Here is a 16843-nt window from a genome sequence, read left to right on the forward strand (position 1 = left end):
AACTGGGTTGCCGCGCGTGCGTTTGCTATATTAATATGGGAGTTTCGAGGCGAAATTTTGAGATTTAGCGAGTTTGTTACGGTTATTTTTTCGTTTTGTATTTCTGGTGAACGAAAGTAAAGAAAGTAAAAACAAAGCGAGTTCTCATATTTTCTTTAAAAACATCAGTCGATTCAATCACATTTCAAACAAACTCGTTGAATACAAGGAAAAGCTAACGTGACTCGCAAACAATCGATTATTCAAATCTCACCCATGAATCTTCTCTCATCACGAAATCAACCTCGCAGATCCAAAAAGAGACCACAGACTCATACCAACTCCTATCAAGCCTCCATAGCGCTTCCCGCACTTTTTGCATCGCATCAAAGCAGCTCATCTGTCCAGACACCGTATAGGCTTCATTATCGAGCCGCCTCGTAAATCGCGTCATCGCGCGAGCGAGAAAATTCAGCTGAAAAGAACTCTCGCGTCCGCCATTATCGCCCCAGTCGTAAATATAAATCCAAGCGAGTATAGTCCGCATTCCGTCGTCGCTGCTGCATCGGCCACGGAAAATCCGCAAGTCGCGCGGAAAAACGGTAACGGCGCCACGTATGTCTGGTGCGCGCGGAATAAGAATGTTTTCATTTTGACGAGGCTTCTCTCTGTTTTGCCGCGGAGTAATGGGGTGAGAAGCGACCGTTATGGCTTTTGATCGCGGAGGATTTAGCGTTTTGGTTTTTTTGGGGGTTTTAGACGACGAAATTAATGTCGACGTGAGTAACTAAATTAGAGCGACAGTCGCGGCTCTCGTGCTTATGGGATATTTATAGGTCGTGCGGATAGTTTCAACGCCGATTTACAAGGAATGTCGGCGTCTTTATCGACGTGAAGCTTTATGCTCCGTGGACTATGTTCGATATGTTTCTGTTTATATGACCTTAATCGAGCGTAAGACATTTTTATTGTCATTTACTGTGTGCAACGTTTATTCGCCGATAATTTTATTTATTGCATGTGGCGAAACTTACCACTACATACGTTTACTTATTGCTTATTGTTTTTGGATTGGAACAAAGTTTGCGTAAAAGTGAAAATACGTTCTAATGCAAACTGACGGAAAGTGCCAGAGCCTAAATAATGCATTATTCTTATACGCACGCTCGAGTAAACTTAACGATGCGTTAAAACAGACATTTTTCCGTCGTTGATCAGCGAATAAATCGAAAACGCGGATTTAATGCGTTTTGCTCAGGAATCAAAGGAAAGTCGGAAGTGCTCCAGCTCGTGAGAGAGAGACTTTTTTTCACGCGATGGCTATAAATTTGAGCCATTAGTGGCTGATGGAATAGAGGCGAAAAACGAAGTACTCGTATACAAGCGGCTTTTGTTCCGTTGCCTCGCGGTTAAACGCACATTAGGCGCGAAGCATAGGTATAGTTTGAACTGACGTGGTTTTCTGTGTTTAGGCTAATTTGTAATTCTCTGTTTGTTTCTACAATTGACTTGAAAAACAAAGACTTATAGACTTCTTTTTTCGATTTGGATTGTATCTATGCTAACAACCATAGAGAATCTTTGGAGCATAGTTATTTCGAGAGAAAAAGCCCAGAATATTCCATAGTAAACAAACACTCGAAAAGCATCAGCGGCAAAAAGATTTCGTCTAATTTAACTTCACAGTTATGCGAATTCACGGAAACGTTGACACTCGATCGGCGAGCTGCGCAAAAACTCGGAATCCAGCGGCGGACTGACACAATTATCCGCGAAAACGGAGGAATAGACGGCGTACGAGAAGAAGAAGAAGAAGAAGAAGAAGGGATGAAGAGAAAAAGCGGTTTATCGTGGCGCAACTTCTTCGTCGTCGTGCAGCGTCCATAAAGCCGAGGTAGTTCTAGCCTCGGCTACATACTTGTAACTTGTTTGAATTGAGTTTTATTATCGTCCACTGAGGCTGCAATTTCTTTTCTCGCTGTATAATTCTAATTTCGTTGATTTATTTGCTTTGCGATTATAATTATGTATTTATGATTATTTACCTATCCTGTAATCGCGGTATTTTATTATACGTGGTTAACTCTCTATTCAATTTTCGAATTAATTAATTAAAGGTATTCATAAAGTGTGATGTAATTTTAAGTACATGCAATGAAAAAAATCGTTACAGATGTCTTGCCGCATTCGACTGTTTCTACTAAAACAAAGGCCACATTCTTATACGTTTCATTCATCGACCGCATCATAAACTCCTTCCTCGACACGTTCTCTCGACTCGCGGAATCCCCGGAACATCTCTTTCCTCCCGACCGCGCGGGAGACATCGCGGCTTCGCAAAGTCTGAACAAAGTCGTGATTTCGTGACTGAAAAACCGGGCCGAAGTCGTGGCGCGACTATTAGGTGCGATTTTCCGTACCGTTTGCCACGCTCGATGACGACAGTCGCCCTCCCGGTGAACATAAAACACAATGAGACAATAAAAATTGAACGAGTATAGTTGTGCGAGAAGGATATGAAAGCCCATTAGACTTGAGTATGCGATGAAATTTGTTTTTCTATATCATTTTAGCGCGCCCATTTCGAGATCGTGTACTCCGATGCAATCGCGAGGGGTTCGGCAGGTTGTTTATGAAAATATTGGTTGGGACAGTTTTATGGGATATATTGTACTTTGCGATCGGTAATTTGGAATGGAATTTTATTTCGGTATGCGTGTATCGTAACGGTCATTGATGGAATGCGAATTTTAAACGCAAAGGTGTGCGAGCGGGTAGTTCTTGGAACAATGCCATTGTGAGAATTTTCGAGAGCGAAAGTGCATGTATGCATGAGTGCTGCGATTTGTGATTTTAGAATTGACTTGTACACTTGCAATATATATTTCAATCGACGTGGATTTCTTTATTTCGTAAGAACTGATGATTAAGAAGATTATATTACAATGCAATTATAGCCTTGATTCAAGATCAATATACGATATTAATTTTTACTTTTTTCCAATATTTTCCGGAATAATCAAAAATCAACGGTTATTTCAACAAAATAGTTAAGATGATATCAATACTTGATTGGATATCGCAAATATATTGAGTTAAAATAGAGATCCGAGCTTTACACGCATTTGTTACGATTAGATATAATTGTTGAAATGCCAAATCAATTAGTCTTCACAACAAGCACCATCTACTGTCACTTCGAGTAATCTCAGAAATAATAGAGATACAAGGCTAATCGTCGAAGACAATATGAAATTATGTGTTTTAACGATCCCCTTGGAAAAATTGGAAGCACAAATCTCTCAGTGATAACGCGAAATTTTCAACCAGAAAATAACACACAGAATAAACTTTCGGGCACAAGAAATATCGTGAAAAACAATAATTCCTACGATCATTAGACTCTCCCTCGCATAAAGTATATTTTCTTCGAAAATCGCAAGCTCATACCTCTCAGATATCAGACTGAGTGCGTTGCCGATCGAGCTATGCGCTGATCGCCACTTTCTCCCCATTGTCGGCTGTCCTGTACACTGAGAGAAAAATAACATTGCAGCAAACATATATGTTAACTGTTAACATAGGCATGTTCGATTTGAGCCAATAATACGTATGTTAATAGTTAACGTAGCTATGTTATATGTCAAATAGCTGTATGTTAATAGTTAACATATGGCTGCCCTTTACGATGTTTCATAGACTTTATGAAGTAATCAGATAAAAATTATTAGACACACTTGTATGAATTTTATTAATGCTGAGTAACTTTACAGTGATGTAATGTCAAAATTCAAAATTTTGTCTTTCATCTGCCTTTTGGGTCTAAATACCAGATCTGATATTCTAGAGATAAAATAATGAGTGTGATTCCAGCCGATTCAGCAGCCTCTGGCATTTCCAAAAAGGTATATGTCAACTAGTTTATCACTATTAGTTCAAAAGTTATTGGAAAAATACAAATCTGAAAAATGAATAATTACGATATGATGTTTAACACACTACTGAATTTTTCTAATAACTTTTAAACTAATAGTGATAAACTAGTTGATATATACCTTTTAACATTATATCATTCCATAGGCACTTTGCATGCTTCCTTAGGTATATTCAGTTGCTTTTGTTCTATTATTAATGATTTATTGATTATTCATGATAAATAAACCCTCAAGCATATTTTTTGTATGAAAGAGGATATGTTAACTATTAACGTACAGATATTTTCCGCAATATTATGTATGTATACTATAGAAATCTATAGTATACATACAAACTGTTTTTGTTTTGTATAGAATATTTGTAAGATGTACACGAATATATTAGCAATCATTGCTCCTAATGTGTGTACATGTTTACGGCAATGTTATCGTTCTCTCAGTGTAGGCATACGAGTGCCAAAGCGCGGGAGATCGATTATTGCACGTAGGAACTTTGTCGTCGTCGCCCCCGATTCAAGATACAGAACCGGGACTGTGTGTTTTACTTGCGCAATTCTTACTCCGCAGTTACCTATTCGTCGCTGGCCACGTGTCCAAGGGAACGAGCTTTTACGCTGAAGCCGGATTTGTGGGTATACAGAGGCTTAGGTAGATCTAAGCGTTGGGTGAAAAATTATTGTCATGGAGAATGATGTCGTAGCGTGTAAGCCCTTAATTTTAAGACAAAAATATAAAAGTATGTATACAACGACGCCCGCGATATATTCTTATATATAGTGACTATGAAAGGCCGATTATCGGGAATCGAGTCGCGATTGAAAAATATGCATTATTCATAATTTTTATTTACAACAAGTGTTGTGCCAGGAAAACGAATGGTTTCCGAAAGCTTTAGTCTCGTGTGGGTGGTCCACCAGAAGATATGGGTCAGAAATCCGCTGACCAATGTCAGGACTCAGGCCAAAAGGCTGACGAGATCAGAGGCGATGATTTGGAGGTGGTTCTTCGAAAACTATCCAGAGAGGGGTAATGTTCGAGGGAGATGTTTAAAGAGCTGCGCGACACGCGCTCTGCTCAGTCGACGTCCTGGCCTCGCTACGACGAAGGTAATCTTATTTCTTTTTATTAAACTGACACTCTCATTGACCACAGTTTTTGATCCCAGCTTAGTCGTTTACACATGCCGCAAATACTGAACACTTTATTGGGCCTGCGCGTGAACGATAATCCTGAGTAACTAAACCGATGTGGAGTCGTGCATCAATATATCTAGTTGAAGTTCCATGGCTTTGAGATCAGTCAAGGTTACGTAAACTGACGTATTTTAATTAGAAGTTTGTTTTTGATGGTAAAATATTATGACAACACTTGTCTAAAGATTATTCACGTCATTGGCACTTGAGTCGAGCCACGCACAGACTTAGTTAGTTTACGCAGTTGCGAGCGTAACATGGAACTGCTCCTTCTTTTCGCGTTACTTCTTTTCGTTCTCTACTTTTACCTCAAGTACGTGGTGTACGATGTTTGGCGTCGGGCGGGAATTCCTCACGACAGACCTTCGATACCCCTTGGAACTTTGCCTTTGGACTATATTCGAAGGAAAGCCACCTTAGGTCAGTTATCAAAATGCACTTGACGAGAGGTGATTCCAATCAAACGTTTTTTGAAATGCACCATTTCAAAAACATTTCATCAGAATCACCTGTCTCATGGTAAACTTGCTCAGCACGTTTGTACTCGTATACGCAGGATCGATTCTAACGAACAGTTACAAAAGGTACAAAAGGTTTCCTCTTCACGGTGTCTACGTGATCTACAAGCCAGTCCTTGTCATCACCGATCCCAAGATCATTCAGCTGGTGCTGGTGAAGGATTGCAACATTTTTCTAGATCGTGGCTTCTACGCCGATCCGGAAAAAGACTTGATATCTCTCAGTTTAGCGAGAGTCAATGGCGAAAGATGGAGAATACTGCGACGTCAATTGTCTTCGTCTTTCGCACCGAAAAAAATTAAGTTCATGTTTCTCATGGTGAAGGAATTTTGTGAACGACTTATCGAAATCTACGAAGATGAACTTCGAGAGTCCGACGTTGTCAGGATCGACGAATTGACCTCAAGGTTCAGAACTTTTTCCTGTAAAATTTACACGTATTGTATGTTTTTTTTACATTCGTGCAGAATCAGAGATGATTGTTTTTAGGTTTACCATAGACTGCGCATTCGCAACGTTGTTCGGCTTTAATTGCAACCTACTGAAGAATCCTGACAACGACTTTTACAAGTATGGCAAACAAAGCAATGAGCAAGGTGTAATTTACAGTATTATTAGCTTTTTCCTTCCGGAACTGGCAGCTTTGTGCCGAATTCCCAAAGTCAGGAGGGACACCAACTCGTTCTTCGAACGCTTCTTCGAGAACATGATAGACTGTCAGAAGAAGAAGAATATGGCGGAAAATAATCTTCTGGGCGCGATGATGCAGTTGATGAAAGGTGGATCGAATCGTGAGCGTAAGTATCTAAGGATTTTGTTACAAAATAATAGATTCGCTATGAATGGAAATGTCTCGGTTTCATTGTAGTTGATGAAAACACCAAACTTACAACTCAGGAAGCTGCAGCTCAATTGGTGACCTTTTTCGCACCAAGTCAAGGCATGCCAGCGTTTGTAATTATTCACTGCCTTTACGAGTTATCGCTTAACCCGGAGGTTCAGGAAAGATTGTACAAGGAAATATACGAAACCGCATGTCGCTCTGAAGAACTGACTTACCGAACGCTTAGCGAACTTTCGTACCTTAATTTAGTTTTGCAAGGTATTGGGGTCTCCTTTTTCGCATGGTTTTCATTTGTTTTATAGACGAGTCTAATAATTTTTCTTTACACAACGTTTATCTTACAGAAACATTGAGAAAACACACACCATTGCCAGTACTTAATCGCATAGCCATCGAGGATTTTTCTATTCCCGATTCGGATATCGTGATAAGGAAAAACACGAGGATCGCTATTTCGACCCATGGGTTACATCATGATCCTGACATCTACCCTGATCCGGAAAAATTCGATCCGACCCGCTTCACACCAGAGAACAAAGCCAAAAGACATTCCAGCACTTATCTGCCCTTTGGAACTGGACCGAGATTCTGCATAGGTAGGTTTGAAATTATGAAATTTAAAACCTCATCTCTTGCATTTATGATCGACTAATTTCGATTCATTTTTTTAAATTAGGTAAACAGCAAGGTATTCTCATACCGAAACTTGCTCTTTTTTATCTTCTCCTCAACTACAAATTCTCCGTTTGCGATAATACACCTGCCAATTTGGAGTACTTGCCAGAACATTTGATATTAATTCTCAAAAACGAGATTTACTTGAGAATAGAGAAAAGAAAAGAACTTGACCACGTGCATCAACCCGATTTCCGTTGAAACTGCGACGAATTCCGTATTGTGTACATTTGAATATTATTTTTAATCACATACAAATTGATAAAATAAAAGTCTTCATACCGCTCCATCAAAATTCTTGATTTCTATTAATTTCATAAAGTCTCTTTCGTCCAACCTATACTTTGCAAAGCAGCTTCGAACAGTGAATAGAAGTGCGTCATCGTCTATTGGCAGCTAAAGACTGGGTGATCGACTAGCGCTATAATACCGGCTCCTGTGAACCGCGCAAACTTTCACTCCATTGTCGGCTGTCTAACTCGATCAGCGTTTTAACGTCTGGCTGTTGTAAGTATATGTACGTACCTATACGAGCGAACGCGCGGGAGATCGATTATTGCACGTATATACATATATACGAACTTGATCGTCGTGGTTATCGTCACCCCTGATCCGATAAAGCGCTGGGTTAAGTAGCTATACTCGCGTAATTCGTCGCGCCGTGTGTCTGCTACTTGAGGTAGCGGAATTTTGGCTCGTTGGGCATTATAAACTAGAGTTTTTTGATGAAATATTTTAAAGTTCTGAAATCAGTAGGATCATCGTTGATGATTGGTGTATAATATGGTGTAGAACATGTTTAAAAATAATTAAATGAATTTCATAGAATTTATAAACGACAATGAATTTTCAACTATGTTTAGGCAATTCTTTTCTTAAAAAATTCCGATTCTTGAGGTTTTATTTTCAAGAATAAACTCAATTGGGTGTTTTTTTCCATTTCGTAATCTAGTTTGCTCATCCGAAAATAGATTTTATCGTATAGTCCACAGATAATGAGAATGTATTATCTACAAAGTGCTAATTATAGAAGGAATATTTCAGTTTAATTGTACTCGTCGTCCGAAATCTTGCTCTTGTAATAAACGGTAAATCGGCATCATGGAGCCTCTGAGTGCGATTCTTTATACCAAAACGTTTTGGATCACGTCCCTGTTTCTCACCATCTATTTGTACCTCAAATATGTGGTTTACAATGTTTGGGCTAATAGAGGAGTTCCCCATGATCCCCCGTCGATTCCACTCGGAAACATTCCTGTCAAGTACTTCCAAGGAAAAACAACACATGGTTAGTCCTTGCAACACTGATACTTTTCAAATTACTCAACTTACGCGACTTTTCACTCAGGTGCTATCGTGAAAGAGAGTTACGACAGGTACAAGACGAATCCCTTTTACGGGATGTATATGCTGTATATGCCGATACTGGTCGTAAAGGATCCTGAGCTCATTCAACTTATCCTGGTGAAGCATTTCAACAGCTTCTACAACAGAGGTACGCTGTACAATGAGAGCAAAGATCCCTTATCTACGGGATTGGTGAGGTTGTACGATGAGAAATGGAAGAGACTTCGGGTTAAGCTCTCGCCCACTTTCACGTCTGGCAAGTTGAAGCTCATGTATCCACTGGTGAAAGAGATTTGCGATGAGCTGTTGAGAGTTTACGAGGACGTGCTTGATAAGTCCGACGTCGTTGAAATCAAGGACATCACTAATAGGTTTGTAACATATTAGTGAATTAATAGTTATAGAAACATCTTTTATCAAGGATCCTTTCAACAGGTTCACCATAGATTGCATCTCATCGATCGCATTCGGCTTCAACTGCGACAGTCTGCATCAGCCAGATAACGAATTTCTCAAGTACGGAAAAATAAGCAACGATCTCGGCCGAGTTTTCTTAATATTCAGCTTTTTCGTGCCACGATTGGTCAGTCTGTTCCCTATTCCGGAGAAAAGGAAAAAAGTGAGCGAATTTTTCTACGATCTTTTCGAGAAAATGGTATCGCATCGAAGGAAGGACAAAACTGTCAGAAACGACTTTCTGAACATGCTCATGCAGCTGATGGATCATGGAAAGGTTGAGGAGGACGACGATGCACCGTCGAAATCGAATTCGTTAACGAAGAGTAAGTGACATCGATGAAATATCTCATACTGTTCGTATCAACGTGCAAATTCGTATACTTTAAGTAACCGACGCCGATAAAATAACGATGGTGGAAGCTGTCGGCCAGTCGATGTTCTTCTTCGCGGCTGGACAGGAAACGACTGCATCTGCGATAACTTATTGCCTGTACGAGCTGTCCTTTAACCAGGATATCCAAGAAGAGCTCTACAACGAAATAAGCCAAGTGGCCCACAGTCCTGAAGGTCTTACGTACGAGAAACTCTTTAGCATGCCGTACCTTGACATGGTGTTCCGAGGTTTCAACTCCTTCATCCTATAATATCTGCCTTTAATCCTCGAACGTAGTACAATTTCTTTTTTCTTCATTTCGCAGAAACTTTGAGGAAACATCCAGGAGCTCCGATGCTCAATCGCCAAGCTAGCGAAGATTTCGTCGTTCCTGGCTCGCACTTCGTGATAAAAAAGGGTACCAGAATCGTTATCCCAATCAAGGCTTTACACGCCGATCCTGACATTTATCCTGATCCGGATAAATTCGACCCCACCAGATTCACATCTGAGAACAAGGCCAAAAGACACGCTTTCACGTACATACCCTTCGGTGAAGGGCCGAGACACTGCATAGGTGATTTGAAATCAATCAGACCATATACACACCTGGCAGTGTTGCAATGGATCATAAATTTTAGTTTATTTACTCTAGGCAAACGTCTCGGAATCCTGAAGCCAAAGATTGCTCTGTTCTATTTACTTCTCAACTACAAGTTCTCCGTCTGTGATAAAACACCGATACCTCTGAGATATATGACCGATTACTTTGTGCAAGTGCCCGCCGGCCAGGTCTATCTAAAAGTGGAGAAAAGAAATGGTACTTTAAGCGATAAAGCTTCGCGACCTTGGAATTCAGCTAACTGATATAACTTGCTGAAGAGTCACTATATATACATCATCTGCGTATTCCGATGCTCGCGCAGTTTCCTGCTTGATAAAACTGTCCGCAATATAAGTTCAGACGATATCTCTTCCAACCGACGCAGTATATCCTCGCTAGATTTCATACCACAATTCGATATGTACTTATAATATACGAATAATATTTTAACCATATCCTGTCACACGACCCTTATTACCAAACAAAACACACACCTTCCTCGAGCTTGCGTAACGTCGTATATATTGTTCGCGAAAATAATTCCAAGACTAGCCTCGCGCATGCAGCGAAACTTATCTTTCTCTCGCGGCTGCGATTTATCGCGAAGGCACTACTCGAGAAACGACTAATTCCTAATTAATCGGCTCGCGCGCCCACGCGTCTCGTAACTATCCTCACACTTATGAGAGCGCGCGCACACAGGCAGCCAATTAAACCGGCGAGTTTAAAGCGCTGTGCTCGCGGACTTTTTTACGAGACAATGTGCGCGCGCGTGGAATATATTTATAGGAAAGCGCGATGCATTATCGCTTATCTAACCGCTTGTAAACACGCGCGTGGTGTATATTTATATATATATATATATATATATATATATATATATATATATACGCACACACGTGGATTCGCTAAAAACTGCGAGTTCGAATGCATGTACCGACTAATACGTATAATTATCGCCGATTTATCTGGAGCTGAGTTCTGCTGCTCTCTTTCTGATCGGCTCGGTGGAACTTTTGAGCTGTGGGGGAGAGAGATAGGGAGTGTATATGGGTCTAGCCGAGCGAGAGTTATTTATAATAAGAAGATAATTATTATTCTCTGCTCGGGTGTGTGTGTGTGTGTGTGTATAGGGAGAGAAATTCTCTTCGAAATTTATTCGGACTGGTTGCTGCTTGCTTGAAGTCTTTGTTCGAGATTTGTACATTTTTCTTCATCGCGGAGTTCACTCGCGTGCACGCACGCTGTTGGGGAGATAAGAGATTGCAAGGGCTTTGGTTTCATTGGATTTTTGCGAGTCTGGATCTTCTCTGTAATTGTTGGGATCGTGAAAAATGTAAAGGCGCTTACAGTGAGAGGATTGCGGTGCATAGTTGAATGCGAATTTATTTAGGATCGGAGGAACAGTAAACTGGAGGTTATTGATGCATGGTGCTTTTAGATTGACGTCAGTTTCTCATATCATGTCAGAATAACGACATATTTTTTAATATTCCTTTTTTTACATCAATCTTCGCAGATCTACACTGGAAAAAAAACACAGCCATTTTAACTGAACTCGCACCAGTAATCCGTCATTTTACGAAGACTCGCCAAGATTACCGTAGAGTTCAGCAGTTTTAAAGAATCAGTTCGGTCGTTTTTGCTGGTGTCCCGCGTAAGCACCCAATTTTACGAGTCGCGACTCGCCAAAATTACCAGTGGCACACCGTTGTTCTTACTGAACAGTCGTTACGATGGCAGAATGGTTAAAACTACCGGACTTTACAGCAGAAAGGACTGTTTTTTTTCAGTGTAGGTGTCAAGGATCTAGATGTCGATAAATCGATAAAAGTTGTTGCAAACGATTCGAAGCTCGTTATTTCATCCACCAAATGTATTCATATTTATTCTAATGAAAAACTACTAGACAGTTTCGCAGAAACAAAGAAACTAACTGACGGATGTAAGCTTAGTCATGTCGTTGATTTTAAGCATACAAAGTATTGAAGTTATCAGCTGATTATAAAATTTATCAAACCTATATAAACTCAAAACGGAAGGAGGTGTGCTTCACTTCGTATCTGAATTTCATAAAACAAGGCATCACTTTGTTTAAGAGGGGTATGTAGCTTACTTTATATTATATCATTACGAAAAATGATTATACGGTACTTAATTCAACGATTTAGTGAAGTTTGCGGTTGCTATAGACAAGAGTTATATTTTATAAAATTACATTTTGCACTTCACGAATATTCTTTCTACCATTACATCATACTATTCTGTCGAATAAAATCAAATCATTTTCTTTCAGATAATAGTTTATATGAGTAGTAATTCAACATGAAAACCACATTGCTGTTATTATTTGCAATAATCGCAATAGGACATTGCCAAGATTCGACATATTTTCTCGAACCAAAATCTGAAGAAACTGACTACGATCTCATTTGCAATGATCACAACATCTCAATAAATTTTTCCGAACTTAGTCTGAATACTATTAAAAAACAATTTTTATCAAGTCCGATCATAACATGTCTAGACTTAAGCAGCAACCAAATAGAGTCGGTAGATCATAATGCATTTTTAAATTTGCCAAATTTGAAATATTTAAACATGAATGGTAATGCATTTAAACTGCAAGATATCTTTGCATATAATCATATGAATTTGGAAACACTGTTATTAGATAATAATGAACGGTTGCCCAATGATTATTATGGATATGAAGGTTACACCAGTAATTATTATTATAGCGACTGTATCCATAGGGGAATGTTTGGACAGGGGTCGAATACAATGTATGAAGCACGTATACATTCAACTTATCCAAAACTAAAAAAACTATTTATAAGAAATCATAAAACTGCATTGAAGTTCACAGCTGATTCAAAAGCCAATTTTCCATCTTTGACTCATTTGCATCTTTCAGGAAGTACCATTGCACACGATAATTTCGATTGGCTTCCTAATTCATTACAATACTTAGATTTATCAGGTCATAGTCTAAATAGTTTTTCTTTAAGAGATTTAAAAAATTTGAAATGGATTTATCTCGACAATCCCGCTTCAAAATGTTTGAGTAAGGTTAATTTTAAAAACTTAATAAATTTAAAATATCTGTCCCTCCCTTCGAATAATTTTAACAGAATCTCTCATGAAACATTTGCTGGTTTAGCTTCTCTTGAGTTTTTGGATTTATCTGACAATAATATTCGGTACGTTGAGGAAGGGTGTTTCAACAGTATGCAAAATTTGCAATTCTTAAACCTCTCAACAAATAACATCGAAATCATACAAGGTAGTACGTTCGACAAATTGAAAAACTTGCAAACCTTGATACTGAAAAATAATCTAATTTCTAAATTCCCAATCATTTACAACGAAATGAAATTGAAAATGCTTTCCTTAAGTTGTAACTACCTAAAAACCATTGTTCGGGGTACTTTCGCAAAAATGCCTTACTTAGAGATATTACATTTACATGGAAACGAAATCACGTATATTGACCAAGAGGCATTTGCAGGTCTCAAAAATTTACGAATCCTGACGTTGTCCGATAACAAATTGACAAGTTTGCCGAACAATTGGTTGCTGCCAATGATTAACTTGGAAAGATTAGATCTTTCTAACAATTATATTATAGATTTCGGTTACTTGGCGTTGAGCGATTCCTCGCCATTGCAGTATTTGTATCTGTCGAATCAGCTTGAAATCGTTAGATCTATTTCGCTATTAGAAAACGTTCCTGAAAATGTAACGATCTCGTTGAAAGCTAATGATACATTTGTTGAGAAATGCGTTAAAGAAGATGAAAATGTAACGGACGGAGAGGAGACGAGTCGGAAAGCGAAAAGAGTAGACGCGGGCTTGAACCGCGGACCCCGAGATTAACAAGCGGGAGCTCTAACCACTGAGCTAACTTCTACGATGCAAGCGCATGCTATGCATCGTAGTACGGCTCTGCGGACTCTTATCGCTGACTCGTCTCGCAGCTCGCGTTGCAGACGTGTGCGTCTGTGACAAAAAATATCGTAGCAGATTGTATGGTTAATTTTCTGTATTATACGTGGTAGATAGATAGATAACATAAATATAATGAGTTTTACTAAATTCTGTATTAATTATTTACGTATTTGTATCATCATCAATAAGTAAAGTGCGATTGATTATTATTCAAATTATATGCATATATATTAAAATTTTCATAAACAACAAATAAATATATGAAAACATAAATTTAATTTATTTTTCAATTTTTACGATTACATTATCCTTATACTTGTCCTATTATATTTTAAGCTTTACTTATAAAGTAATAAAAAAATAATTGAAATCGATTACATTTATTCGGTACTTTCATGAGCGAGATTAGAAATATAGTACATGCGTCACAGAACAACTTAAAATGATTTTGCCACTAACCCTCTTAGAAAAGAAGAGGATATTATTTGTATCTAATCTTGTGCACCAGAACTGTTAAAGCTAAACTTATCTGCATGTTACATAGAGAATTTCACTTCGTATCTTCTTTTTTTTAAATAATAAGACTGCTAAACAGTTTTGCAAACGATGCAACTAAGTGGAGGATGAAAACTTAGTCTCAGATACTGTTATTTTTATCCTGCAAAGTATTGAAGTTATCAGCTGGTTGTACGACTCCTATATAAACTGAGAATTGAAGAAGCTGTGCTTCATTTCGTGTCTGAATTGCACTCATAGAATAAGGCGTACATTGGCGTGTTTTATAGAGGTAAGTAACTTGTTTTATATTCGAATATACGCGTGTTAAAATCAAGTCATTACGTCGAGAAGTGATTCCAATAGTTCATTATTTGATCGATGAAGACATCTGTCCGTTGAAAAGATTTATTTTATAACAGCATATTCAAAAATCGCTTTTCACGTTTACGATTGGAATGTGTATAATTACAAGATTATTTCTATGAATTCACATTATACAATACACTTAAATCAAAGAAAATGATTTTCTTTCAGACAATAGTTTATTAGGGCATTCAATTAAAATGAAAACCACATTGCTGTTATTATTTGCAATAATCGCAATAGGACATTGCCAAGATTCGACATATTTTCTCGAACCAAAATCTGAAGAAACTGACTACGATCTCATTTGCAATGATCACAACATAACAATTAATTTTTCCGGTCTTAATTTAAATTCTATAAAAGAAAATTTTTTATCGAGCCCGATTATAACATGTCTAGACTTGAGCAGTAATCAAATACAAACCGTAGATTATAGCGCATTTGCAAATTTGCCAAATCTCAAATATTTAAATATGAATGGTAATTCATTTAAACTGCAAGATATATTTTCATTTGGTTTTATGAATTTAGAAACACTTACATTAGATAATATTAATGCTGATACTGTTTATTATCAAAATAATGATTACTGTCAATTTTGTTCATTAGATAGTTATAATAACATTCGTCATGATTGTAGGTATGTATATGAAGTACGTACACAAACGATATATCCAAAACTTAAGAAATTGTTTATCAGAAATCATCTTAATCCATTAATATTCTTGGCTAATACAAAAACTAACTTCCCATCTTTGACTCACTTGCATCTATCATACAGTACCGTAGTACGCGATGAATTTAACTGGCTTCCTCAAACATTAGAATACTTAGATTTATCAGGTCATAATCTGGAAACTCTGACTTTGACAGATTTAAGAAATTTAAAATGGATTTATCTCGATAATCCTAAAGCAAAATGTTTGCGTCAGGTTAATTTTAAAAATTTGATAAGTCTAAAATATCTGTCCCTTCCGTCGAACAGCATCAGCGAAATCACACATGAAACATTCGCTAATGTAACTTCTCTTTTGTTTTTGGATTTATCTGACAATGGTATTAGGTACGTTGAGGGAGGCTCTTTTGACAGTATGCAAAATTTGCAATTCTTAAATCTCTCAACAAATAATATAGAAATCATACAAGGTGGTACGTTCGACAAATTGAAGAGCTTACGAACCTTGGCTCTCGAAAAGAATTTAATCTCTATGTTTCCGATGATATCTAACGAAATTAAATTACAAATGCTTTCGTTAAACTGTAACAATCTGAAAAGTATCGTCGGAGGAACTTTCGCGAAAATGCCTTACTTAGAAAAATTGTACTTACATGGAAACGAAATCACGTATATTGACCAAGAGGCATTTGCAGGTCTCAAAAATTTACGAATCCTGACGTTGTCCGATAACAAATTGACAAGTTTGCCGAACAATTGGTTGCTGCCAATGATTAACTTGGAAAGATTAGATCTTTCTAACAATTATATTATAGATTTCGGTTACTTGGCGTTGAGCGATTCATCGCCATTGCAGTATTTGTATCTGTCGAATCAGCTTGAAATCATTAGATCTATTTCGCTATTAGAAAACGTTCCTGAAAATGTAACGATCTCGTTGAAAGCTAATGATACGACTATTCAGAAATGCGTTAAAGAGGGTGAAAAATACAATCCTCGTAGCAGATTGTACGGTTAATTTTTTGTATTATACGCAGATAGCATAAATGTATTAAACTTGTGTTAAAATATGTATTATGCGTATACGTATAGATTAAACAAAATAATAAGCATTTGCGACTGATTATTCAAATTATGTAAACATTATTTTACAAGTGTAACGATGAACAGATAAATATGTAAAAAATAAAGTTAATTTTTATTTTTCAAATTACTAGTGTTTGCTATTTATTTATAAAGTATATTGAATATTTATGACATAGATGAGTGCAAATCGTCCGTCATGTATCTCAAAAGCACACATGCGAAGATTCTATAAATAGTTTGATAAAGAAGTTCTGAAGTTTCACATCATTGCACAAAGATTATCTTCAATGCAAAGGTTATCAGTTTTCTATTCTGTCTGCGCAAGTGATTAATCGCAA

At 37.6% G+C, this 16843-nt stretch overlaps 4 protein-coding genes across 5 annotated transcripts; all 4 read left to right on the forward strand.

The window, feature by feature from the left end:
• The first annotated feature begins 4358 nt into the window (after positions 1-4358).
• Positions 4359-7440, forward strand: CYP6CK3 (cytochrome P450 6CK3). Of its 2 annotated transcripts, none has more exons than XM_016983239.3 (7): positions 4359-5020; positions 5085-5527; positions 5664-6033; positions 6116-6423; positions 6495-6728; positions 6815-7066; positions 7147-7434. In XM_016983239.3, exons 2-7 carry the CDS (start codon positions 5365-5367, stop codon positions 7344-7346), a joined length of 1527 nt encoding a protein of 508 aa, XP_016838728.1. In that variant the 5' UTR covers positions 4359-5020; positions 5085-5364; the 3' UTR covers positions 7347-7434. The 2 variants fall into 2 exon arrangements, with proteins under 2 accessions (XP_016838728.1, NP_001165941.1); NM_001172470.1 differs by having other exon boundaries at positions 4991-5020; positions 5080-5527; positions 7147-7440.
• A 639-nt stretch (positions 7441-8079) lies between these two features.
• On the forward strand, positions 8080-10391 carry LOC100123402 (cytochrome P450 6a2). Its single transcript, XM_001606993.5, has 6 exons — positions 8080-8433; positions 8494-8863; positions 8928-9274; positions 9339-9572; positions 9650-9901; positions 9980-10391. Exons 1-6 carry the CDS (start codon positions 8247-8249, stop codon positions 10189-10191), a joined length of 1602 nt encoding a protein of 533 aa, XP_001607043.2. The 5' UTR covers positions 8080-8246; the 3' UTR covers positions 10192-10391.
• A 1591-nt stretch (positions 10392-11982) lies between these two features.
• On the forward strand, positions 11983-14157 carry LOC100379125 (carboxypeptidase N-like protein). Its single transcript, NM_001172534.1, has 2 exons — positions 11983-12031; positions 12225-14157. The coding sequence occupies exon 2, from the start codon at positions 12254-12256 to the stop codon at positions 13805-13807; it is 1554 nt and encodes a 517-aa protein (NP_001166005.1). The 5' UTR covers positions 11983-12031; positions 12225-12253; the 3' UTR covers positions 13808-14157.
• Positions 14158-14606: 449 nt separating this feature from the next.
• LOC100379126 (chondroadherin-like protein) lies at positions 14607-16629 on the forward strand. The gene is made up of 2 exons (NM_001172535.1): positions 14607-14666; positions 14912-16629. The coding sequence occupies exon 2, from the start codon at positions 14941-14943 to the stop codon at positions 16435-16437; it is 1497 nt and encodes a 498-aa protein (NP_001166006.1). The 5' UTR covers positions 14607-14666; positions 14912-14940; the 3' UTR covers positions 16438-16629.
• Positions 16630-16843: the final 214 nt, after the last annotated feature.

This window comes from Nasonia vitripennis, chromosome 3, assembly GCF_009193385.2.
Source record: "Nasonia vitripennis strain AsymCx chromosome 3, Nvit_psr_1.1, whole genome shotgun sequence".
NCBI lineage: Eukaryota > Metazoa > Arthropoda > Insecta > Hymenoptera > Pteromalidae > Nasonia > Nasonia vitripennis.